A 27,810-nucleotide genomic window follows, 5' to 3' on the forward strand; every position below is an offset into this window, starting at 1 on the left:
ATATTGCGATGAATTGATCAGTTAACTAGGATCAACTGTGCCACATTTTTAACATTCACGTGAGGGCCGATTGCGTTTCACTGCATTGTAGAGAGCATTACGAAACGACCAATCCATTTTTTTTTGTGGCAGCGTACAAGCCGCGTGCTGATTTTTTCCGGCGTTTAATGAAGGCCCGCAAAATATGACCACGTGACTGCCCTCACGCGCTACCTTACTGCATGCGCTCTCAAACGTATTTTGCGCGAAATAACCGGCGCGCTGACCGTGGCAATATTAGCGGCCGCTGCACCAGGCATAGGCTTCAGATAGCGTCGATATTTCTGACCACCGCACATGTCATGGAAGCGTCATCGTCCCTGAGAAGTGATATGCTGATGGTCCGCGCGTCGGTGTCTTCGCTCGAAGCACGTTTGAGAGCGCTGCTCTATGGCAGCGCTCTCAAATTTCACGGGCTTTTTTAAAAGGCGGAAAAAATCACCACGCAGCATGTATGTCGCCAAAAAAATTGGATCTTTCGTTTTGGAATGCCTTCTACGACATGACGAAACACACTCGATCTATTGTTTATAACAGGAATATTTAACGATGCATCAGCATCAGTAGAGCTAGGAATTTCATCGTGATCTAATCTATTTTTGTTGGGAGCTAACAACTAACAGGTCGAAGTTAGCGAAAAATTATTCAGTGGTTTGAGACTTTCAGAACGCCGATGGCGTTTCAGTATTTGATTACCTAGACGTACATTTTGACTTTGCAGTTGACAACGTCGAGACTTCGTGGATGATGTTCCGTAATGCGGTAAGTTATTGCGTTTCAAACTTTACGCGTACCAAAGTGTTTAAGAAGCGACATTTAAGCCCTTGGAAAACTAGGGATATTATTTATACAAAGCGTAATATCAAGCGGCTTCGCAAGCAGATAAAGGTGTCATATTCTATTTATCTTAAACTGAAACACAACCTGTTAGTGAAACTAAGAGCGTTTCACAGCGCTCACTTCAATAACTGTCTTTCTCAGTTCATTAAATGCGACAGCCAAAAGTGCTGGTTGTTTTTAGAGGAAGGAATAGAGGATGTTTCTAGAACAAAAATTTGTGACATGATAGCTACTGATCCTCAGCAGATCACAGATCATTTTACTCGTTACTTTCATCGTGTTTTTCTTTTCTTTTTCTTTTTTTGAGAAACGATAGTTATGTACCTCAGAGCACTGAATCATGTTTAGCTGATGATTTAACGGTGACGCATGAAGGCTTCGTGTGTATGCTCCTAATGTCAATCCGAAAAAACCGTCAAGGCCGGATGGTATCCACAATACTTTCTTTACGTCATTACGCAGATCAGCTCTCAGTTTCTGACATATTTCTTCAATTTATGAACTGCCACAGGCGAAATTCCGGACGACTGGCGTTTAGCACGCATCACTCCCCTTCATAAAAAAAGGCGATCGCTTATCCGTGAATAACAATCGGCCCATATCTATTACAAGCAGTAAGTTGTAAGTTCGTGGAACACGTCATTTCAAAGTACCATAACGATTTTCTTGAAAAGCGGAATGCATTAACGCCATATCAACATGGTATTAGAAAGACCTTGTCTACAGTTACACAACTTGTAACAACAGTATACGATTTTTCGCATATCATTGATATGACTGGACGGCTGGACGCCTTGTTCTTATATTTTTCGAAGGCGTTTGATAAAGGGCCTCACGGGAAGTTGTTACGCAAGCTGGAATATTTGAGTGTTCCGTGAAATATTGCTAAGTGAATAAGCGCCTACCTTCAGGCACAGCATCAACAAAGTGCGCATACACACTAAACATTTTTACACCCTTAAGGGTGTAAATCAGTTTGTCGCCAGACGGACACCCTTAGGGTGTTATTGACTACACCCTTCAATTAGGGTGTTAATTTAACACCCTAAAGAAAGGGTGTTCAGCAAAAATTTTATGGGGTGTTAGGGTGTTAGCTCGTATTAACACCCTTTCGTGTGGGTGTTGGAAGGGTGTACACCATTCATTTCGCGTCATGTGTAATGGCCGAAACAGAAGCTCTAGGTGGTCATAAAGGGCGTCATGCATGTGTTCCTGCAGATGTCATTAATTCGGAGTGTACTACCGAAACTCCACAAACGCGTCTTCATATTGGTTTGGCAAAGGTCGTGTTCGCATAAGGAGGGCTTGGTTGGAAAGACACCCCGAATTAGTGAAATCTGCAGTGATCCATGCGTAAGCCTCGTGTGTTCATCTGAAGCTTCAAATTCGGTCATCACCCACTTGTGCTGCATAGTAAGGATCATGAAATGAAATCAGAAGTAGTGCACACATATAAATATGTATATACAACATCATGTACGAGCATATGTACATACAAAGCAATGCTTCATATGGCTTCCACATCCAGTCAAACTGGTCTGCAAAACATATAGCACTTGATTTTCAAAAAAATCTAAAATATTTATTGTATGCTGTGATACAGAAAGGTATGAAAATTGGGAAAGAACAGGTATGGGTAATGATCACACTTTTTTTTACGTAGAAGAAAATTTGCGTGTTATGTTCACTTTGACAACAAACATAAGCTGATCGAACCTGCCAATGAGGGTGCCTGAAACTTGAAAATGATTTGTTAAATGAAAATAATGAATTCCTTATTAAGATATCTTGAATAGTCAAAAAATCTAAAACGTTCTTACTGTGCTCGAAAACTAACAACAGACCTTTTATTATATCAACACTAAAAATATAATTCAAGCAAACAGATCTCGAAATTCGCCCGTTGTACTAAAAATTGCAAAACTGAAACGGGCGCTTTCATACAGCAAGTCGTTTCATTGTCCTTAACAGAAAATGTTCATGTTTGACCTCGAGGTAGGGGAAATCCGCAAAACCACAAGTAGATGCACTTGGAACCACTGGAACACCACTGTCTAGATGATGCAGCATATGGCACCTCTGAAATGCCACTGTCAGTAGATGGAGCACAAGGGATTGCAAGAATGTCACCCTGCATTGAAAAATAATATGCATTGTGAGTGTGTACTGCATATGCACCTCGTACTACAGCGCAAACACAATCGTAAACACGTTCCCGCTATTTATTGTGTCATTGTGTGTTCGAGCACTAATACAACGTGAATACACACCTACTTCCCCAGACCCTTTTGCTACAGTATATTGTTCATTAGAGTCCTGTACACTGCAGAAAATTTAGTGCCAGTGTAATGGCATGCATGATTAGTTGCGCAGGGAACAAACGGCAAAGGGAACAAAGCTGATGCTATGTGCGCTACTGGTCTCCCTGTGCATTAAAAAAAGAAGGCGCACACAGTGATGAACCTTTTCTACAGCTGCTGCTGTTCTACAAGATGGAAAACATTGTTAATAAATGTGCACCTACTAGCTCTGTCATCAACCTGGGCGAAATATTGTGCTGTAATAAATGTCATATACGCAACAAATGAAACCAACAGACAATATTAAGCTCTGTCTAACAAAGAAACTAGCCCTCGAACAACTACTTTCCTTTAATAACAATCATAGTTGTGTACTTGATCGGTAGTACATAGGTGTGAGCATGTATTCAGAATTTCGAATACGAATCGAGTACTTCGATAATATAGATGGCTTGCACTGACGTCAATGAGACAGTCAGGTTGGAGCACCAACATAACGGGACTTGAACTCGGTGACGTCACGTTTGTGTTATCAGTACCTCGCATGCTGGTTCCGTCGTTATTCAAACACAGATGCCCAATGACGTTCCAGCGACGTCGTTATCACACTGAAGCAGGTTAATCGCCGCGTGATTATACTGCTTTGACGTCATCAAATCCGCCATGTTGGAGCCATGTTGTGAGTCTTTGACGTCACGTGCAAGCCATGTATATTAATTAGCATATTGGGCTAAAAAGTGTGAAATCACGCTTTTTGGATCATTCGGACAAATTCGAACAAATGAACACTTGAGTGCTACGCATTCATGTCTTTCAAGTAAGATATCACTAACACGTAATCGTTCTAAGCCTGCTAAGGTTAAAACGTAATTGCGACGAATCGCCCCGGTCGTAGTGGCTGGCCATATGCCTACCGGTTGGCGCATGCCGCTATCACGATTTCTCGCGGAAAGATTAACCGCGTCCCTCAACTCGTGATATGGCCGACGCCACGCAAAAGGTATTTCGTCCTTTGGGAAAGCGAAAGGCCTATCAATAAGTCTGACTTCAGCGCGAATGCATGCGGCAACGCCGTTACAGATAAACACCGGAAAGCACGAAAAACGCGGATACGGCCGCCTATGAACTTGCCAGTACGGCACAGCCCTATAACCATAAGAAAGTGAAGCCATCTGCCACAGCGCTGTTGTATGCGTGCTGCGCGGCGTAAATAGGTGACGAGCAAAACGCGCCTGGCCGGCATTGGCTGTCGTTCCTTGAGATGAACCGCGAAGTGCGCGTCCGTCGCGGAAACAAACAGCTAGCCCTCGCAAGGCCTTTCGCTTTCCCAAAGGACGAAAGACCTTTTGCGTGGCGTCGGCCATATCACGAGTTGAGGGACGCGGTTAATTTTTCCGCGACAAATCGTGATCGCGGCATGCGCCAACCGGTAGGCATATGGCCAGCTACTACGACAGGGGCGATTCGTCGCAATTCCGTTTTAATCTTAGCAGGCTTAGAACGATTACGTGTTAGTGATACCTTACTTAAACGCGGCACCTGCGCTCTGATAGGAGAGGAGCGGGTACGAAGAATATTCTACAAGAGGGGGTCGGCCAACTGAAGCCCGCGGGGCAGCATTATGTGGCCCCCCACACAACGTCAGGCCCTCTACCCCCCTCCTCTTTTCACTACCTATATCTGAAGGCCGACATGGCAGTTCTGACCTCAAATGGGGTTTAGATAAGAACAAAAATTGCTTGCGGTTGGCATTACAACGATTGTTTGTAAATTGCAGCCTCAGGAGATACGTGCTAAACACAAACGTGATTTCTATCCCAGTTTTGCACGTTATTGTTCGTTCCACGAATTCATTTGCTTTGACTGCAAACCGTCCATAACGCTGAGTACATGGGCCGTCAAAATAAGTTACAAGGGAGGATCAACCGGTTGGAAAACGTGAAACTGCACGTGTCAAAGATGTGTGTGTGTGTGGGGGGGGGGGGGGAAGCGACACCCGAAACAGCACAATGCAGAGAAAACACGAACAAGCAGCGGCAGCGAGTGTTTCGCTTACTTAAGTTTTTTTCGTATTTTTCTTGTTTTGTGTGCAGCTTAACGCGGGCGTACTGAGTCCCCAAGTAGCCAAACTGTCGACCCTGTTACATTATATAACCTAGGTAGGTGTCCCGCCGCATTGTAGGAGCTCAGGCAGACATTCACTTACATCCGAGTATTACACACGCGCTTTGAGGTATAGTGACAAAATGGCTGTGCGCAGCGGTCCACAGCCAAATGTAACATGAAGCGCGTAACAGCCGCTGCCCGACACCGCGGACGGCGCACTTTCGACGCTGAAACGATTCGCTTCACGAAGGCAGAGAACAAGGCGCGGATTCGAAGCGCGGCCGGCGCGCCAGCAAACAACGAAAGGACGAAAGAGTTCAGAACAACGGGTGCTGCGCCTGCGCGAAATACGTCGCAGGCGGCAGCGGCCGCCAAGCTTCCCTGTTCCATTCAGCAGTGAACCGCTCTGTACATACAATGACATCTCAAACAAGACACAAACGCTTAGCACAACAACATAAAAGAGAAAGCAGGTACTCGCCTGGAACATTCGTGATGATAAGATCCCATACTGCCAACAATGGCGTCACAATGGCACGGCTGAATCTAGACGTATCCATTTTCGACAGCGTACAGCCACTTTCCCTACTTTCCCTGAGAAGACGCATGGCTAACGCACAACGTAGGGGCGACATCTTAGATCACACCACGCGCATATCAATCACAGCTGCACAACATATAAGTTAACACATCGCTGTACGCGAACAAAAACCAAACTATACCGCACGACGACGCACAACCGCAGCCAAGCGCGAACGAAGCACAGCGCGGCCGGCGCGGCTGGCGCGGCTTCCCCTGGATTCCAGGCTAAGAGCACCCCACGTGATTCTGCGCGCTATCACGTGACTGCCGACTGTTTTCATCGCCAGGAGCGCTAGGAGTCTTGGCTTCCGAGATGGAAGGTGCGCTATCTCGGAGGCGATGGCGTAGTTTGTAAGAATGGCAGACTGGGCGTGTCGGTTTAGCATATTTGAAGTGTAAGGCGCGGTAACGACGACGGACAGTACGCACACGCTTGTGACAGCGCGTGATGGGCATATAAATTGTGCTGTTTTCGAAGTAAACATTGTTGAAAGTGGCGCTCTGTGTGTGTACCTTACCATGGTACCTTACACTTCAAATACGATGTCATAGCGTGCGTAGTTCTCGCTCCCTCCCGCAGTTGCCGTAGTCTTCGTCTTTTCTCACCCTTGAGCAGTGGGATGGGAGTTGGCAGTGCGTGCGCCGTGCCGTGCATCCAGCCATCATCGGGTTTACAGCATATGACTTGCACTTATTGTCATGCCGTAAGTTTTACGAGCATGCGCGGTCATGCATGCGCTGCGCTAAATCGGCGCAGCATGTGAGGCGACATGTATACATGCATGGACGTTCGTGTGTCCTAGGAACTCTCTCATGCAAAGGTGAGCGCAGGGAGGGGGAAGGGGGGCGGCCGCTTTCTCAAGTAAACTGTAAGGGGGCGCCAATTCTGCCCCATACATTTACTCTGTCGAACCTCTCGAGTCATCTTTAATGCGCAGGGTTATGGCTGCGCATGCTCTTCGACAATAATGTCAACGGAGGACCTTCGATGGTGAATACGATGCGCAATTTACCTCCAACCTTTTTACCCCCGGTGGCCGTCGGGAGAAGCACGCCATCGCTTCATTTTCATTTTTGCGTCCATGGTTCATCCATGGTTGAGCTTGTTTTGTTCCTTTCGGACTCGACAAAGTGCAAAGGGGGGGGGGGTGCTGCAGTGAGATTTGCCCCTCGCCCCTGATGGAGAAATCTGAGCACGCCTATGTTCTCATTTTCCTCGTTCGGTAGCGAGGTGCTAACATTATTGTTACTCATGTGTGTCCCATTAAGGTGACATTAATTTCCTTCCGAGTCTTTGCTTACCTTTTCCAAGTGCTTCTGTGCGGAAATCATTAACGTGGAGAAATTGTGCAGCAAGTTTTTGGCTTGGTATACGGAACCGATAATGATTTCCCTGCAGGTTTCCCTTGCATGGATGAGTGGTACGAATTCGGGTGTTGAAGTGTTAGCTTCCGTAATGTTTACATAAGCTGCCTAATTAGTACCACAAGGCAAGTGTCATTGTATCCCATCTTGTTTAATGAACCTCAGTGAGGCCTCGGCTTACTCTAATGTTAGTGGACGAAAAATTCATACCACAGATACATTTTCCACTGCACGCACGTAAACAAGTGGGTCGTGAAACTTTATGCATCAGTGTGTAATGTATGCAAAATTACGTATGTCAAAATTGCGTGCTCTATGTTGTATACATTCCACATGTACAATTGTACTATATTAGCCTATATCTTGGCCTGTTCAAAGTAATTCTTTTTTGTCTGTCTTATTGTCTAAGTGAACAATTAAAAGTGTTCATACCAAAACTTGTAAAGTGTTCATGCAGGCGGGAAGTTCTCTGTCCCACTTACAGCTTTATACCCAGAAAGGTTTTGTAATGATTTCAACTTCTGTTCTAAATTACTTCTACATTTGTATATGCGCCCTCGTACAAATGTTCATGCGGTTGATATGTATACTGGAAAATATGAAACGGTAAGGCACACCTCGAGCCTGTGCAAAAAAAAAGTGTTTGCTGATTTTCTTGTACATTTTCTCGAGTCTTGTAGTATTTTGTGAAGCAATGATACTTCGTCATTTGTCTATGGTATGGTATGGTAAACTTGATTGAGGTCCTGCAGGGCGTGTCTCAACAGGCAGCGGACCGCTCCCACGTAGGGACCGTATGTGAAAATAAAATATCACGAGAATTAACATTGTGTCAATGGCTCCACCATTTACTTGTTTCCGTAATGTCACTGACATCGTAACGTTATAAAAGGCAGTACAACAACAGACGCATTGCGCAATGCACGCGATTTTAATATGCGTGCATGGATGCAGCTTACTGCTTCAATGTGCACCCTTCACTTCTTCCATTAACACCCTTATGAAAGACAATAACACCCCTTTTCCGCGCACACCCTTCTCTTAGGGTGTATATAAAGAAATAAGGGTGTTGTGCAATGGAAAAAAGGGTGTTAATGTCATTAACACCCTTTTTACACCCTTAAGGGTGTAAAAATGTTTAATGTGTAATGCCTTACATGCGTATAGCAGGTACCAACGCTCTCCGTAGAATGACGAGAAATGGCACAGTGCCTGCTGCCCTAATTCTCAAAAATTACAATGATTTATAGCGTGGTGGGTTCCTCGCAAGCGCACTTGTATTGGTTGCCAAGGAAGCCCATAAGCGCATGATCCATTTCCTCGGGGTCTCAGTAAAGTTCTTCGCCCCCCCCCCCCCCCCCACGTCTCTCTCCCACGTCAACGTATGTTATACAGCATGACGGGAGAGGGAAATATCGACCGAGCGTCACCCAATGCAAATTACATACACAGTAAAAAATTTTACACCCAAAAGGGTGTAAAAAGGGTGCTTTTACGTTTTAACACCCTTTGCAACACCTTTTAACACCCACGAATGACTGATTTTGAAAAATACACCCTTTTTTTGGGGTGCTTGCATGATTCGCACCCTAAAATGGGCGCTAAGGGTGCTTTTGTGCCTGAGAAGGGTGTAGGTACGATGGATCAGATGGAAAATGCAGCAAAGTATGGCATGTGAGCCGAACCACGTCTCCATCATCTAGCGTCACACACACACACGCACGCACACAGAATATGTGTAGCTGGCAGTAGAACAATCCGTAAAAAACTGTAATATACAGAGATGTGTTCGTGATTTCTCGATGCTGTAATTTAATGTGAGACCATCTGCACACTCTTTATGTTTATTGCGTGTAGACATTGCAATACAACAAAATAGAAACAACATGAGAAATATCTGGTATCAGTTTATACAAATATTGCCACGTGCCTTTCTTTATCACTTTTGGTGTATTCGGTTTTCGGCCACAAAGACTGTCAGCAACGCTCAGCGCGAACCGCGCCTCATTGTTCGAGAACCGTCGCGACCATTGTAGATCGTTTTGTTAAGATTGCGCGTAAGACGCGCACACTCGAGCTTATTCTAGAATTTGCACGACAGCCAGCGATAACGCTGGAATATTCGATGGCACATGTTTAAATGCCGACGCGCTTCACCGCTAGTCAGTTGATCGACGGACGACGCCCTGTTCGCCGCTATCATTGTAGAGCGTGTATTGCTGTAGTTCTAGTTCTCATTTTCTGGCCACAAGTTCGGCCAAATAAACAGTTTCATCCTGCAAACGCCGACTGCTGTCTTCGTCGACGTCGCGACCACGTGACAATATCTACAACCTAAAGAAACGCCTGGTTCAAACTAAGTACACTCGAATATTTTGCCTCCTCTCAGCAGAAGAAGCAACAAATAAGTGATAAAACTTAACAAGTATATGAAAAATAGCAATGCAAAAAAACCAGTCACATTGACAAATTATGTCAAGATAAAATACAGACCTATACATGCAATGCATGAATACACAAATACATACATAGATGCATTCACGTAGATATACTTAAAAAATGGTAACATGCGTTGGCAGATTAGGAGCACATGCTCTGAAAATAGGAGAGCTTCTGTAGTAAAGTGCAGGGATGCTGTGTTTAGCGGGAATACAAGTGCTGCACGACAAGCGTGTGATTGAAAATGACACTGAGTCAGAAAAGAAACATACACGCCAATTGGCAGCGAAGCAATCGACATTTGTAAACACTCGAATAAATATTTTAAAACAAGGCATGCCGAGTGCTTATAATGCTGCGCCCCACGTGTTTAGGTATGTAAAGTGGCTCCATCACAAACTCTGAGAAGGATGTTAAGATTCTGTACTTGTCAGTCGTGCTAACAACAAACACATGGAAGTGTTCATCGAAGCAAACAGTTTCAAGTAGCTCCAACGCGATCAAAAGAACTTTGTTCACATAAAATAGTCCGCAAACATTCACAAACTCAGGCAAGCTGTCATCTGGAACGTTAAGGACGAGGCTGCATCCTACACGGAAGCCGCGCGGGCTGTCGTGCTACACGGGTACAGTTGAAAACTACGCCGATGCGAAGCACCACTGGTACCACCGCTGCCTGCTGCTGCCGCCGCCTGCCTGCGCAAGCTCGCTACGATGGCTGAGACGCATGCTGCGCCGCTATTGGCTGGATGTGGTCACGTGATCTACGCACGCTTGCGATAGCTGCCACGCACGCTGCGTCGCTATTGGCTGGAGGTAAACACGTGATCTACGCGCGCTTCGAAATTTGTTTGTTGTTGGAGACAGTCACGTGATCTATGCGCTTTTAGCGCTTTTAGCTTTTTGCTTTTAGTTTTTTTAATGCAAGTAGGCGCTGCGCCCGCGCAACGTTGTGTGCTCTTCTCTCCGTTGCTCTTCCTTTGCGGGCTTCATTATTACAGCTCTCGCCACTCCAGCGAAAAAGGCGGGAAAACGGGAAGCCATTACAGCAATCACAGTTGCAGCCCTGCTTGAAGGCGTTTTGTTGTGCGAACGACTGTTTCTTCTATACCGACGCTGGATTACGTGTCTACAGCAATCACAGTTGCAGCCCTGCTTGAAGGCGTTTTGTTGTGTGAACGACTGTTTCTTCTATACCGACGCTGGATTACGTGTCTGCCACATTCGTCGACGGATTGCGTGCTCCGCTGTAGCGCAGTGATGTCGGCGCGGTGCCTTGTGAGCGTGCCAGCAATACATGCGAAGCGTACGTACACTTTAGAAGAAGGCACCCTGGATGCATTGAAGGCCGCCATATCCTCGTGCCCCATTTTGGGCGACAAGGTGGACCTTTCCAACAGCACATTCAAGGCAAGTCCCTGTTAATGTTTCCCTTTTATTTGCTTTTCATGCAATCAAAATATCGCAATAACACGTAACTTGGCATTATAGTAGCAAATAGACGCGCACGTTTCTTTGCTTCCTTTTTCTTTTATTTTTTGCTTAACAGTGACAGCACACCGTCGGTAGCGACGTTTATTATTCGGCCATTATTTTTCCTTCATGTACTCCTCTCAGTGGTTGAATACCCGTATCGCATGGCGGCTGGCTCGTCTAGCGGCATGCTGGTCGACTGCTAACCGGCCAAATTAAGTCATAAGCCGTCAGGAAGGCTCGCGCTTTCATCGCAGGTGAATGTATCAGCTCGCTGTCGGCAACGCTCTATATCTGCGTGAAGCGCCGCCAGCCGTGCGCTCCGAGTATCGTTCTTTGTACACTGAGAGACACTGCTCTAAACACAGAAACAGTGTTTTTACATTCAGCGAACCTTTTGTTTACATAAAAACACTGCAATAACCCAGTGTAAACAACATTTATGTGATAATAACGTTGAGAACGTCAATCAGCAGACTGACTTTTTGGCCAGTGATTGAGTGAGTTGCATAGTATTGCTCCTTCTTTGCGCAGGTTAGAGCAACTCTAATTTTAACCTTTATCAATGTTTAAGTGCGTACAAAGAAAGTTGTAATAATAAAATTTCTGACTCAATATTTAGGCGTTGCGCGTGTCATTTACAGATATTTGAACCCAACTTTGACGAATATGTGGATCTTGCACCAAATGACGGCGTATTCGACTTAGCACGAGTAATGGTGCTCTCCGAAGACAGAATGATGCCAGCAGGAGCAAATCTCGTTTCATTTCAAGAGGTAATTAACTGCAATCCATGTTAGGCAAGCTTCGTTAGCGTTGGTTATGTGCTATGTGTTTGCTATGCATATATATATATATATATATATATATATATATATATATATATATATATATATATATATATATGATATAATGTATATAATATAATGTAATATAATGTATATTATATATATATATAATGTGTGCGCGTGTGTGTGTGCGTGTGCGCAGTACTGCTTCATGGTGTTTAACGTCCCACAGCTGTTCAGGCACTGAGACTACATGAGAGGCGGCTTAAGGGAGGGGCGGTGGATAATTTTGAAGATTTGGGAATCATTTACGTGTATGTACTGACAACGCACAGTGCGCGGCCTATTCATTAGATGGAAAACAGCTGCACATACTCGTACCTCATCTTTGCTTACAAACTCGCCGTGGTAGCTGATGAGGTACGCTATGGCGCTGCTACGCTCGAGGGCATGGGCTGTAACCGTGTCACACGGACAGCTTTAACTGCGGTTATGCTTAACGGGGGATTATAGTATTAACCGTAGTTAACAACAACGTGCGTTGCCGTTGCTACATGTGCTTAGTTAGCTCAGTTGACCAACCAGGTGAAATCACTTGCTGATCATGTGGTGAGCAATAAGTTTGGGAACATCCTCGGCAAGTTTCGTAGTACGTGATATATCTGTTCTACACCTCCGCGACAGTGCGTTCATTTGTTCCACCTACGACTACGTATTCAGTGTTTGCGCCATACACGAACGATGCGAAAAATATTTTCTCTCGAAAAACCTTTAGCGACGCTCTCTCGCTGATCTCCCCGGATCTAGTACACTATATCCCCGGGGACGGAATAATCATTGTTTCTAGCCGTTCCAGGGCGAACTTTTTTTCCACGCGGTCCGTGAAAATCCTCAAACAACGCGAGGCTTCGAATTAATCTGCGACGCTTCGCTGCTGGTGAGAAGCTTGTCGGCCATCTTGTCAGCTTCTCGGTTTGTGAGAGTCAATGGTGCTTGCCTAGCTTGGTTTGCGATAAGCACGGTTAGGATACTAACTGTTGTTAAGTCTGCCGTGTAGCTACTCCTAACCGCGGTTAGCCGTAGTCAACTTAACCGTGGTTAAGGCTGTCCGTGTTTCAGGATTCTTCAGGGCGGCTGCATTTAAATGGTGCGAAACGTATAAGAACACCCCTGAACATTGATTGGACTCCACGTTGACGGTCCCGAAGTGGCCGAGGTTTTTCATAAGGCCCCCACTACGGCGTGCCTCGTAGTCATATTATGTTTTTGTTGAGCAAAACATTAGAAGTTAACTTTCAAGACTTACAATTTTGTTTATCGATTAGGTGTCCTGATTATTTTAGAATGATCTCTCTTACACTGGGAACTTGCGCTCACCTTTTATGTCACGACATGTTCAGTAAATGACAGTTCACTGTGCACGCTGAACTGTTTGAACCTCTATTGAATACAGTTATGCCATCAAAGCTAATTCATAAGTATTATACTTCCTTCAAGAATTCTGTTAGGTCTTAGAATTTGTGTTGAATGACGTTGCTCTGCCATGGATCCACACCTAAATGCGCACTTCCCATTTGTTTCTATCTGACTGAATTGTTATAGATTTGTTTAAACCAATGCATATCCATACAACGGGCCATAATATGGTAATGACTTATGTGTATGACTCATCTGTATTTAGGGTTCACAGGCGGTAAATGAAAGTGAGCCTTCCGCGGCTGTGACGGTGGTTGGTGGCAGCTCCTCAGGCCTGGAATGCTTTGATCTGTAAGTTGCGAGTACTTCTTGCTGTGGGCTGCCTATAAGGCAAGAGATTGACTATTATGCATTAAATAACTGTTGTACTTGACTTGTAGGATTGAAGGCGCGTTGAACTACCTTGTCAGCTGTGGCAGGTGGGTTAAAAGAAGGGTTGAGTTGGAGGGCTCCACTAATCTGCGGCAGGTGTTTGTGTAGGGCCAAATTGACACCAAGCTCTGTACTTGTTAGCCTCTGTGGTCACGTGTCATCTGCCTTGCAGTATGACACGGCTGATAGCTTCCTGCCTTTCCTTCCTTCACTCCCTGTGATAGGGAGTGAAGGAACAAAATTAATATTTCTTCACATTAACAGGAGGAAATTTGGAAAATTTAAACTCAGGAGCAAGTTCAGTTTCACATGTTGGCTGTTCCTTTATTTTCCAAATGACGGTATATTATTACAGCGCATATTTTTGGGGGCAGGTCACCAAACATTGTTCTTGAAAGAATGAAGTTAACGTGCGTTTCCTGTCTCACTATTTGTCTCACTTCCCACAGGACATTGACATCAGCGGTCTAGATGGGGAGGACGAGAATAGCCTCGCAAAACAGGAATGGCTGCGGGCTGAGGCATTCAATGCTGCACCAGATGAGAAAATGATTTACCACAGAATGAACTTGACCGCCAAAAGAAGGCTCCTCGAGGTGGCAGACATGAGCATTGGGAGTGCTACACGCAAATATCCATATCTGATGGACTTTGAACGAGTAAGCTGGGCTTCATTGTTATTTTTATAGGATAGACAGTGTTGGAGGGAAGGACTTCTCTGCTTCATCTTTTTCTAGCAAAATGAGTGACATTCTTGTGCACTTACTTGTAGCCTTGCTTGGTACTTACGTATAGTGCATGCCGCATTGCTTTATTACTCCCTTAACCCATAGTGCTATCTAATGAAGGGGGCAAGCACTATTTCTAGTCCTAGCCAACTTCTGGTAATATTGATTTGTTTACACCTCTCATAAAGGGGTCATGTCACGCCAGATGCCTTAGCCATTTTCGTGGCCACCTCAACTGTACCCACAAAGATCATGCTTAATTACTGAGTTGGAAACAATATATTTTTAGAATATCTTGTACAGGAAAAAAGTTTGGTCATTGGAAGCCTTGATTGTCGTGTTAGTAATGGCCTTAGAACATCTCTTCTGAAAGTCGCGTGTCGCATCATTGCGAATTTTGTTTCTATATCAAGCAAGGACGACGTTCAGCACTTTACTAAAATCACTAAAATTATGGGAACGTTCATGCACACAAGCTTCGGGAAATTTTTACATAATATGCTATGCATACATTCTTACTCATGTAATGTTTCTCTATGTTGGAATATCAAGGTAACACGTTACCTTAAGGAATATGTATTTTATATGAAATATATTTACAGCTATTGAATTTTTAAGTCTTTCGAAAAAGATTAGAAATTTAAGAACACGTTCAATTGCATTAACACTAAAACGTAATTCGCACCACGTGGTGCCGCAACCGAAAATCGCATTTATTCCTCAATTCAAAACAAGTTCACTGACTGCATTGTCATCGTCAAGCCAGCAACTGGTTACCTGGATGAAGTGTACCTTCTGTGAAACGTTTGCTCCAGCGCCACTGTCTGTTCAATTGTTCCCCATCACTTAAAGTGTCTATGCCAAAAATCATCGTTGTTCCAGTCTTGCGTTGTTACATGCAGTCGATGCTTCGCTGTACGGTCATTGTTAGTGCCGTTGCTTATGTTACCAAAGATGTGAAGGCGATAAAATAAGTGTAGATCTGACCACAACAGTGGGACGTGTCACATTACTGAGATGTGTCTTGTGTGGGGTTACGGCGCAATTCAGATTGTATGCTTGCACAAAAAATGCTGATGTACCATTTCTTTGGTTTTGTACAGTTTGCTTCAGACTTCCAAAGATTGACCGGAGTAGATGGAAAAGAAAAAATCAAGCTTGGCATCGATATGCTTGCTTCTTTGGCACGCAAACGTGTAGTGGGTCACGAGGACGTCTTTAAAGAAATTCAGACTGCAACACGGCTGGAACAGCAAGGTCACGCACTTCGAACCAAACGTAAGTATTCAAAAACGTCCAAAACGTGGACGGTCTCTGATATCTGTGATAAAATCACAATGGATTAAAGTGATTAAATTATGGATGACAAATTCGTGTGCCAGATTAAGTGCATAAAATGCATGTTTACAGTGCGGGGTTTAGAAAGCTGGCAAGTATGAAGCACAACGTCAAATGTGGAATAGTTTGCCACGGAGCTTCTTGTGAGGGTAGAACGAACAAGGAAATTGTCCATTTCTTGCTACCTCTAGGGAGGGAGTCAGAATTGTACTGATTCCTGAATTGGCAGAATTCCTTGAATTGTTAGACGCGTGGTTAAAGCCATTAAAAATGTTTGATTTTTGCAGATCTCTTTGCTGTTGCTGTGCTCAAGATTATTTCATCTGATGTCAAGGAAAAAGCAGCAATGTCTTCGCTGTTTGTACATGAAGATGTAAGTTTCTGGCGCGTTTTGGCGAATGCTATGCGTCCTGAACTTTGTTGCAATTTTTCAATTTTTCTTCACACGGGCTCATTACTTTCTGAAGGATTTATATGCTTTTTAGGCGAGTTTAGGCTTTCCTAAGCACCAGAATTTCTTTTTTAGCTGTAGTCTTGCACTTCACCACAATTCGAGAGGCAGATATGGGCGGGAAAACTACCTTACTTTGGTTATACGAAATTATTGGATAAGTATGGGTTGTGTGCTTTGAGTTCAGTCTAATGTCAATTACATGACACTTTATATATAGGATAGGCACAGCAAACACTTCATGTGGTTCTGCCAGAACAACACTAACATCATTTCATGACAAATTATTTTTGGTGTCATCACAGGACGAGAGGGTGCCGCTGACGCCATGCGTGGTCTACTCTGGCCCCAGCTTGGAGCAAGCAGAGTTTCTACACCTGCACGTCGACAACCGAAACATCTTCCGCGTCAGTAATGCCGAAGAAGGAATGATAGCGCTGATGAGTGCATATTTTATTTTTAATATTGTGTACGGGCGCAAGGCGTTCAATACTACCACCGTGCTAGAACGGCTTTTTCTTGGCATGAGCAACACTTCACCGAGACCTGTGGCTACGAAGTTCGTGAACAAAGTTGTTCAGGCAATTCGACGCTGAAAATTTTAGCGTCGCATTGCCTGAACAACTTTCTTCAGTTGGTTTGTGCTAGGTGATGCATTAATGTTATTTGTATAATGTTGTTTTGCTTATTTGTAGCTGTGTATAATTACCTATAATTAAGTATTACCTCCTTCTTTTGATTGTTGTGTGTCGTAACTCAGTTGCGTGTTCATTTTTAGCTTATTCTGTTTCTCATCTCTGTATTCCGTACTTTTATGCAACGATGAATCAAGGTGCCAGGTGCACACTCTTACCATGGTATAGGTTGTCCCACATAACATGAGCCAAGATTGAAAATGGAAGGCACTCAGAGGCGAATTGACCCAAACGTATACTATTCACACGAGCCCATAGATACTCAGACCATTTTTTTATTTTGCCTAAACTAATGAATTAGGTTTAATTCACAAACTTTTTATTTTTGGCTTAAAACCTAAAATATGAACACTGAGCTGTAGAGCACGTTCAGAAACCACCGTATGAATTGTTTCCTGTACGATATGTCCAGCGCTGTTATTTTTTCCGTGTTGTAAAAAAAACCTAGAGCACTGCGCTAGCGGTCGGTCACCTGGCTTCTTTTTGAATTTTGCGGGCTTTCTTTACAACGCGGAAAACAATAACGTCATGAGACGTATCGTACAGGGAACAATTCGGACGGTGGTTTCTGAAAGTATTAACAACTCGGTGTTCATATTTCGGATTTTCAGCCAAGAATTAAAAAGTGAGGTAATTAAACATATTCATTTAGATTAGGGGTAAATAAAAAAGTAGTCAGAGTATGTATAGGCTTGTGCGAATAGTAGACGTTTGGTTCAAATCGCCTCTGAAGTGCCTTTTATTTTCAAAGTCTTGGCTCAAGTTATGTGGGAAAACCTGCATATGCGTGTACATCATTTATTGTAACCGATTGTGTACATGAAGGAATACTTATAAACTGAAACCACTGTGATTGTATTTATTGTAAAGAATGCTTAATAAACTGAAACTGAAAAAATAAAATTGCACATTTTAGGTGTCGCGTTTCAGGTTCACGTATGTGAGCATGTTATACGTCTAGTGGCAAAGATGTCTGGCAGGAAAAAGTAAAATAGCACCGACTACTAAATGTGTTTTATTAGCAGAATAAATGAAGACTATGCAGCAGTTTAGTTTTGTGTAAGATGCATTATGCATAGCGTGTAGAATAATATATATGTGTGTGTGTGTGTGTGTTCGGCCGGAGTTCATCAGGCATGATTGCACGTGTTTTAAATATATTTCAGCGCACACTGATTGAATGGAGCTCGACCGCTGGCACACTATCGCCAATCATGACCACATCTTTCAAGTACTGTCTAATGAGTGCATGCTGATATCTATTAGTGCATTCTATAGAAGAATACTGCCACCCCTGCTATGGGCACTCAACACCCTTGTACACCCTTCTGGCACCCTCCTCAGTGGGTGTTAAAAAAGTGAAGGGTGTTGAAGGCACCCTTTTTTTCGGGTGTTTCTGCAACACCCTACAGTTTTTTTACATGTACACCCTCTTCTTAGGGTGCTTGGGAAAGCACCCTTTTTGGAAGGTGCTCAGTTAACACCCTTAGGGTGTCGCCCATGGGACAAGCCCATTTACACCCTTTTGGGTGTAAAAATTTTTACTGTGTAACTGGTGGGCCGTTTAAAGATTCCAACCCATTACAAAGGGCTGAGCCATAATTCTTCATCGTCATCAGTCGTCGCGTCAACAAAGTGCACATAATGCCTTGCAGACGTGTAGCTGGTGTCTCGCTTCTCCACAGAATGACGAATAATGGCTTAGTAGGTGCTTCCTAACTTCACAAAAATTGTGATTTATGGCGTAGTGGGTACCTTTCTAGTGTACTTGTATTGCAGCCCCAAGAGAACTTAACGGGTTCTAGAAGCGCCGCTCTTCCAGCTTTCGCTGTGACTGTGCTGCAGTTTCAGCGCTGGCCTGGCGCTTTTTTTTAATTTATAATTATGATTTGTCAGACTGAATAATAGTGGCGTCCGCATAGTACTATTTTGCCATTGACTGCGTGATTTTTAAAATCTTCTTGCTCCAAACATCATGTACTGCTACAAGAAAACCTACAGGCTATTGGTTACTGGTGCATTCGATGGGACATGGAGTGCAACACAGAAAAAAGTGTACTTCTGCCTGTTACAAGAAAGAAAATACCTAGCACGTTCACTTACTCTATTAAACAGCGTGACATACAGAGGGTAGGCCAATGTAGGTCTTTGGGCGTCATTCTGAATAACAAACTCACATTGTGAAAACATATATCGGCAATTTCACCTCTGCGCTGCAGGAGTTGTGGTTTCTCAGAAGGAAACCTAAAACCGCACATACCAGCGTTAAGCTTCTGGCGTATAATGCTTGCGTCAAAGTTAAACTAGAATATGTTTCGAGTTTGTGGGACACCCACAACAAAAGTGATGTTCAAGAACTGGAACGTGTCCAGAGAAAAACAGTGCGTTTCATATTTGATAAGTATTGGGCGGCTGGCTCACATTCCTTAATAATGAAGCAATGAAGCATCCCGTCGTTAGAATCGCGCAGAAAGGAGAGTAGGCTGATTTTTCTTCAAAAGTGTCTTACCGGAAATGTAAATGTAACTATGCCCGATTGTGTACGTCCCCACGCAACTAGGAAAACTAGACACGCCCACAGTGGGGCACCTCCCCCAATTTTTGCGAAAACCAAATCATATAAACACAGCTTCTTCGTAGAACTGTGTCAGAATGGAATGCTCTACCCTCCACCGTTGTTGATGCCAATGACATTCTAGGCGAACTGGAGAACCTTTATTATGTGTCATGATTGTAATTGATGCTTCTCTTGCGTTTCCATTTTTCTCATTTTTATAATTATTTTCTTTCTTTTTCGCTGTGATTGCGATGTTTTTTTTATCGTTATATGACAAAACCAACACTACCAGCGTTGTTGCAGCTGCACACCTGTACGGTTATCCGCGGTAACGCCAAAACGGTTATATGTTTACGGGCAAAGTACGACTGCACAAGTGCATTTGCACCGTAGTGTTTGTTATTGACGTTTTTGTAAACAGATGACAACCCGGTAGCTGTTACGCAAGTAGAGCAGCGACATCCATGAATTACAAAAGTGACAAGCAAAAATGAGCAGTTGTTCCGTGTACGAATACAACCGATAAGCGAAGCTCCTTAGAAATAGGACGCAAAATGATTATGTGCGTTTTGAAATTGTGTATTGCGCCGCACGCCTTGTTTATTATGCAACGCGCGCTGAACGCCGCGCGCGCCTTGTTGTTTTCTTTTTCTTTTTTTTTGCTTCGCGCGCGCTTGGCGCGGCATTTCATTAGGGAGCTTTTCGCGCAACTGCGCATGCGTCGTACGCCAACTGCTTGCAGGCTCCCGTTAAGTGACGGAAATAGCAGGCCGCAAAAGCTAACGCTACCTTAGCGTACGCTATTCGAAAGCTCCCTATTGTCTTTTTGCGCTGGCGCCGCATCTGTGCTGCAAGGAGCTTCGACGGCGGGGTGCGGGCCTAAGGAGCTTCGCTCCTAAAAAACCACTGACAGCGCTGCGTATAAAGAGGTGTCATGTTAAGCAGCCAAATCTATCCCAATAAGTTATTTTCGAATGAAGTAATATACTTTTGATCAATAAAGACAGAACTTTTGAAATGCTAACAAATATTTCATTAAAATTAACCAAAGTTTGCCGCGCTTAGGAAATTTTCAAGCAGACATTTTTGTACATATATGTTTGACTCTTCACAGATCTATAATAACAAATTCGCAAATTTATCGTAATATTTTAAGATACAATTTGAAAGTATCGCATCGGATAAAATTATTCTGGAGGTACCTTGTATCTGTATCTCAAGTACTTTTTGTCCGAGTATCTTGTATTGTATATACCAGGGGTCTCAATCTCACCTTAGCAAGCTGGTGCTAGGGCCGGGACAGTGAAGAAGAAAGAGCGGGGGGGGGGTGTAGTTTGTACAAATGGTCATCTAACGTTGTCCTTTGAAAGGCCCTTCTCATATTATATATGGGTTATTTATGAAGGGGATCCAGCGCTATGATTCCAGCAACATATCGATACCGATCCCGATCTCCAAGATGACTTAAATCTGGACGCCGATTTGAGTTTTATTGAAAGGTTATGTATGAACACATGGTGACCGCAGAGTGACTGCCTCACCAAACAATGCTTAAGACCAGTCATGCCTGTGTAGCTCATGAACATACTTATCAAAAAAATAAAAAAAAACACACGAAGAGAGTCATGTGCGGGCCGCGGGCCGCTAGCGAGAGGTCGGCGGGCCGCATGTTTCTGACCCCTGGTACATACAATTTCAAGGCATCCTTGCACAACCCTGTTCGCGTTACTTTTATTCAGTGACTAACTTGCACGCTCCCCCATCCTTTTTCCAAGTGTAATGTAAAGAACGTGTTATTCTCAACTGGTTTAGCACCATGCCTTCCCTTCTCCCCTGTTTTCCTCACTTCATTCTGGCCGCGCTTACCGTATACGACGGCAGCACCACATACACTCCACGCCATGGGTCTATAGCCGCAAGGCCCTATAGAGAGCGAAGGGGCTCGAAGAGCTTTCATTCCAGATCGCCAACCGTGCGGCGAACACTAGGCCCTTCCTTTCAGCGGTTCGGCATAAAAGAGAACGTCCCTTTACTTATCTATTTTCTTTTTTCTCATTTTCGGACGTAAGTGGCTGAAGAGGGATGAACGTCACGAGGGGGCGTGACGTGAAGAAGACAGCGAAGGTGCGCGATCGAAACCTGCACGGGGCCTTCGATCGCAAATCTAAGGTGCATGCCGGAAGAACATGCTTTTTTTGTTCATTACGTGCACCTTTAGTTTCTCCTCATTCGTTTCGGCCACCCATCAGTAGAGCGCGCCGTCGAATCTCTCTGATGTGTTTGTATATTGCACGAACGAGACCTCGCTGTCTTCGCGCTGACATTTCTCATTCGGTAACGCGTCTACCGACACGGCGCATTATAAAACGAAACACGCACAAGTTTAACCCTCGAGGCTATAACAGCGTATATAGTAGATTACCGGGCGCATTTTCACCTTCGAACTGCTTAAGCACACGAGATGTCGCACTGCTTACCATTGCGATGGCTAAAGAGCAAAATGCATCTTTTTTCAGCGTAGCTCTTGGAAGTTTTGCGTTGTCGTCGTGTTTTGAAATTGTTTTCTATGTTCCACGCTTTCTTTTGATCGCTTAAGTCTCTCGCAAAATTTCACGAATTTTTAATAGCCGGAATAAATGTTGTGGTACGTTGAGGAATGGAAACAATTATTGCTCTATAGCTTACCTTGTCAGTTACGAAGCAACCTTGTGATTGATTCGCCGATTAAGTTAAAAAACATGGTTGATCCCTCCGACGTAGGAATCGGATTAACACGAAAGTAAAGCATGCCCTTACAGAAGTAACTGAATGTTTACTCTAAATTGATATAAGAGAGTTTGCACAATGTATATTGATGTCTGGTAGCTGTAGCACCCATGAACGTGGATGTGCCCATTTTGATGATCGGTGGTACATCTCCATCCTGACGACTAACGTCCCCGCTAAATGATTAAACCACGACCTACTGTAGTGCTGACCTGCCCAGATATCGGGGGTCCTATGGGAGCGCGCGTCCCCGCTCTCGTTCAACCGCTTGCCGTAGGTGGCGCTTCCTATAGACCGTTTTCACGGAGAGGAGGAGCGTAGCCTCGAACCGGTGTATTTTCGCCGCTTTCTCTCTCCACCTCGGCCGACCGCTGCCGCTGGTGTGCGCGGATTCCCGAGTTTTGCACTGCGTGGTGCGTGAGAGGTCAGCGTGTTTCCATTTTTCGACGCGCTGAAACAATTGTGCTGCCCCAAATCGAAATGTCGGACGAGAACAGGTCGACAAGCTACCACTGCGCTGTGTTTGGCTGCGGCAACAGATACGGAAGCCTGAAAGACTGGCAGCCAAGGCATGCGAAGTGCACACTGTTTTTAAATGACTTCGTTTCTCTCAGGTCGCACGCCTTCTTCTCCGACAAATAGTATATTATTATATGTGGTGTCTGCACTTATGGCCATTTCTCCAAGTCACCACACCAGCTTGTGATTGTGCTTGGGTGCTGGTACACTTTATCATCTGCACCAAAGAGAACCAATGTCAAGGCTGACGATTAATGCACAAAATGTTTGCCCAAGAGTTGTTCTCATGAACCTCTCTAATTTCTATGCTACAGCACATGATTTACAGTGCCTGCGGCTAGAAAATGTTCCATCTTAGAGCGTGCAATTTCGAGATTATTGAATGAGCATTTTTCAATCTACATGACAGAAAGGCCCGCACGACATGTGTTCTTTGGCGTAGGTACGCGTTTCTAACGTTTCGTCGAGAGCCCGTTCTTTCTCGGCTTGTCAATTTTGTGACGATAACTGGGGTAGCGTTATGACAACCGCACCTTTTTTTCGCGCGGCAGCGTGGGTGTCGTGAATAATCGGCCCACGTTCGTTAAAGCCAGGTCGTTACCTTTACACGTGCGCTCGTCGTAATGCTTCTGAAATACTCGCCAGAAAACAAATTTACAATAATGTTACCAAGAACGAGCGCCCTTTCGGCGTATCGCTAGTGGCGGCGGCTCGCGCCGAAGCGAACTTACGCCATGCCACGCTTCCAGATGTGCAACAGGCTTATTTTCACTTTATCATCGGTGTTGTTTCTACGCCGAATTTTGAGCTCACACGTCGTACTTCTGTTCCTTATCCTGTGCAAGGATCAGGGGCCACAAGCTACGACGGCGACACGAATAAACACAGGCATCGGTGTTTGTGCTTCTGTCGTTCCGTGAACATTGTATTGCAACGTGCCAAGCGGAACCAAAATGGTCTGTTAGGGATTAGAGTTACGTTGAACTTGAATAATCACGGCACGGAAACCCGGGAGCCATCTTAAACACTAATGCGCGCACCTAGCGCGCAGCCGGACAATGGCCTACGTCTTCGCTCGTCTCCATTTACGTTTCTCCGATTATACTTCGACAGTTGTCCTAAATGTTAACGCTCTTTTAGAGTGATTATTCCAAGAACCTCACCCGGCCAGCTATAACAAAACATACAAAGCAATTACCAATTTACACATGCTGCTTAAGAACTGCATTGGCATTATTCTCATCGTCGGCGCTGCTGCGGGAACGTCTCGTGGGCCGCCGCTGCTTGTTGTTTCAGCCATTTTGAAGCTGAAAGCTTAGCGATTATTTATCAGCGCCTTTACACTCGAAAAGCGTTGCCCTGTTTTGCCCGTGTACCGCGAAGAACAGCAATACCTTGTGAACCGAGCGCATGCGCTGCATACACCTCCGCGGAACCCCACACACCGGAAGGGCGGCGAAACGTCGCAGACGATACACGGCGCTGCGGCGGTGGAGTGCTTTAAAAATGGTCAGCCTTCTCGTGAAATTGGTGTATAACCTGTTCGTCTGCTACTCTGCGATCGTTTGGACGGCGCTGGAGTAAGAACGCCTGTATTATGTGACGAACTGCCTGCATTATGTGACTGTTTGTACAAACTTAGGCCGAGGGTCAAGTAAGCTATTCTGTGCGGTTAAGTATTTACGGCGCACTGGTTGACTAACGTGAGAAGCCGTAGACTTGCATAGTGTAGGACGGCTGTGTCCTTTTAAATGCAAAAAAAGTTCTAATCCACTTTCCGTATTTTTATTTCCAAAGTATTTTGCATTTACGAATAATAATTACATGATATGTGCTCTGTGCTGGCGAAACATCATCACGAGCGTTAGAGCTGACGTCAGCGAACAGGTGCTGACTAGCGCCACAACGCTCGTAGGTTACATCCCTAGCGGCAGGAGGTATGAACTAGAACGTGGGCGCTGGAGAGGGGACATCTGCGCAGGTCGGGAGTATAGTAGGTCGTGGATTAAACAAACCCTCGTGGTAGCTATAGTAGGTAACGGTGAAAGCGTAATCAGAGAACTAGGTCTGATGGCCAGAAGAGCGTCGCATATTTGACGCACAACTTGGTCGCCATCCCGCGGCATGTTAAAATGTGATTCAACACCACGGCCGGACTAGAAAGAAACGCAGAGCGCGTCGTGCCGCCCCGGTAGCCCGGCCGCGATTTTTCTAGGAGCGAGCGCGTGAGCGGAGAACGCGGTGTTACAGCCAGGTGAGGCAGGCGCGCGTCGCAGAGCTATGAGCGAGGCCGACGCTTTTACGACGCTTAGCTAAGGTCGCCACCTAGCGGTGTGTTAAGAACGTGACAAAATTGAACTTCTGTTGAAAACACGCCGAATGGGAGGGACGTGTAACGCGTTGCAGGTGCTAATCGTGAAGGCCACAGTAATGACGAATCACTTTACTTTGCCGCTCCCAGAGGGCAACACCACCCCGCTGACCGGCAAAGTGGTAGATATAAAAGGCGCATTTGTAAAGCCTATAAAGTCTGTTACCGTGGCGCAGTGGATGGCGTGCCCGGCATCTGTTGTTGTGGACCTAGCGGACGTGGGTTCGATGCCGCTGACGGAACTTTTTTTTTTTTTTTTGCAATCTGATCGTGTATATTTTTTCGACGTCATTTTCGGGACGGAAATACGTCAGTGAAGCCTTGGCGGACCTCGGCATAAAACACTTTCGTATTAAAAAACATCCCTCACTTGTCTGGCGCTTCTAAACCCTTATGAAAGGCAGTGGTAACAAGGCAGGCACAAGAAGAGCAATCTAATTGCGTCAACGTTATAGTTATCCGAGGACTGGAGCAGTTCATGGTGCAAATCAGAAGACATAAAATGTGCTTCTCGTCACAGGTTACCCAGGCGCTTATTATTTAAGAATGTCATAGCAAAACATGCACGAACGTGTTGCGCGAAAAACAAACTTTAGATATTATCGCAAGTACGACGCACCGCACTCGTCACCACAATTTCCCAGTGGCGTCAGAACAGGACCGTAAGCCCTTGCAAAGCAATGGCTAAAAAAAAAAGGCGCGGGCTCAGCCTGCGTGGACGAACTGCAAGTTTCATGGGCAGGCTTAGATGTCAATCCTTAAAGAAGTAATCGTGAACGTTGCATTATAATTAAAGTCGTCGACTTAAAGCATGTGTGGCCTTAGCGACGCGGCGCCAGATCGAAAGAGAAAGGCGTAGAAAGAAGATGAAATGCGAGGAGGTTGCTGCATCACGGTTCGGTACCCAAAGCGCAGATGAAGGAAGCCGGAACTCTCGCCATTAAGGTCTCCACACCGATGGAAGGTGCCTAACAAGCTCTCTTCTCGAATCCTAAGCTTTCAGGGCACGCACTCAACGAGCATAAACAGTTTCCCGCGTTGGGCACCGCTCTTTGGGGTAAACAACGCGACAGGCGATAGGAGAAGAGCAACCATGAGAACAAAACAGCGCCTGTCCTGCCTAAGCCTTTCCTCTTTTGTCCGACCTTTTTCCCACCGTCTAACACGACGTGTTCTCTATTTTAGGTTACTCTGGGGCCACAGTCAGTAAATGCCAGCGAGTGACATACAGCGGAATCAGGTCCCGCTGGATCGAACGCATTCTCGTTGACAACATCGGCAGGCCCGGAGCGTAATTCATTGCAGAATTTCTCGTGTAGTATGTAAACTGATAAGAAATGTTTGCAGTTGTCGTCGCTGAGCATATTTTCTGAGCCTGAGACGTTATTGCGAATGCTATTCCGTGGTTCGTCTTCGTATTATTAGTCTAAAAGTTGTAGCCATAAGCACAGCAACTAATTATATCTTTCTTTGTTTTATTTAATTAAGAAAAATGGAAAGCTCAAGAACGGCACTGAAAAAGCAATACTTTAAAATATTGCCGCGCGGGTGCGTACGTTCTGTACGCGCTGAAACTGAGAGAATGAACGTTATCAGATGGCAGAAGATATCCTCAAAATTCGTAATTATACTGAGACAGTACGCCGAGTCCGCAAAGGCAACGACAGGATGTGCTTTGCGTTGGTCACCAGGTCCTTGAAAGCTGCACTTGCCTCGCACGTGTGGTTGATGACTGGGTAGTATTAAAGGTAATATGTGGCGTGTGTAAGACAAAACATGGTTGACTCCTCCGTCATAGGAATCGGTATGGCAAGAAAGTAAAACGTGTCTTGGCAGAAGTGGTTGTATGTTTAGAGTACATTCATATAAGACAGCTTTCAGAGTGTCTATTGATATTTGGCAGCTATAGCACCGTTTAACGTGGATGCACCCGTGTTGACGCTTGGTGGCACATCTCCATCCCGACGGCTAACATCCATGATCAACGATTAAACAAACCTTTGTGGCAGCTGTAGTAGTTAACGATGAGACCGTAATCAGAGAAAGTGGTGTGACAGCCAAAGAGCGTCGCTGACTGGACGCAGAACTTGGGTATGCGGCCTCCCGCAGCACGTGAAAGAGTTATTGAACACCACGGCGGGACTACAGGGAAACGCAACGTGCGTAGTGTCTACCTTCAAGCCCGGCGGCGATTTTTCTCTGGGCGAGCGTAAGCGGTGAACGCGGTATTACAGCCAGTCGACGCAAGCGCGCGTCGCAGAGGCATTCTTAATATAGATTTCATATGGATGTATGCTATGAGCGAGACCGATGCTTGGGCTAAGGTCGCCATCTCGCGTAGTGTTAAGGCGCCGACAAAATTACACTTATCCTATTGGAAACGCGCCGAATGGGACGCACGCGTAGCAACGACGCGTTGCAGGAGCTAATCACGGAGGACAGGGTCATAATGCATTACTTCACTTTACCGCTTCCAGACGGCGACACCACCCCACTGACCAAGAGCAGTGTGAGAGGAAAGTGAGAGATATAAGAGGCGTGTTTGTAAAGCGTCCAGAATGTGGGACCGCGGCGCAGTAGATAGCGTGCTCTGCATCTGTTGTCG

The 27,810-nt window shown here is 45.0% G+C and overlaps 1 protein-coding gene across 1 annotated transcript; it reads left to right on the forward strand.

Annotated features, from left to right (window-relative positions):
• Positions 1 to 15,923: 15,923 nt before the first annotated feature.
• Positions 15,924 to 16,945, forward strand: LOC125758781 (uncharacterized). Its single transcript, XM_049416444.1, has 2 exons — positions 15,924 to 16,219; positions 16,603 to 16,945. Exons 1-2 carry the CDS (start codon positions 16,193 to 16,195, stop codon positions 16,891 to 16,893), a joined length of 318 nt encoding a protein of 105 aa, XP_049272401.1. The 5' UTR covers positions 15,924 to 16,192; the 3' UTR covers positions 16,894 to 16,945.
• The last annotated feature ends 10,865 nt before the right edge of the window (positions 16,946 to 27,810 follow it).

The sequence above is a fragment of the Rhipicephalus sanguineus genome, chromosome 6 (assembly GCF_013339695.2).
Source record: "Rhipicephalus sanguineus isolate Rsan-2018 chromosome 6, BIME_Rsan_1.4, whole genome shotgun sequence".
NCBI classification, from domain to species: Eukaryota; Metazoa; Arthropoda; class Arachnida; order Ixodida; family Ixodidae; genus Rhipicephalus; species Rhipicephalus sanguineus.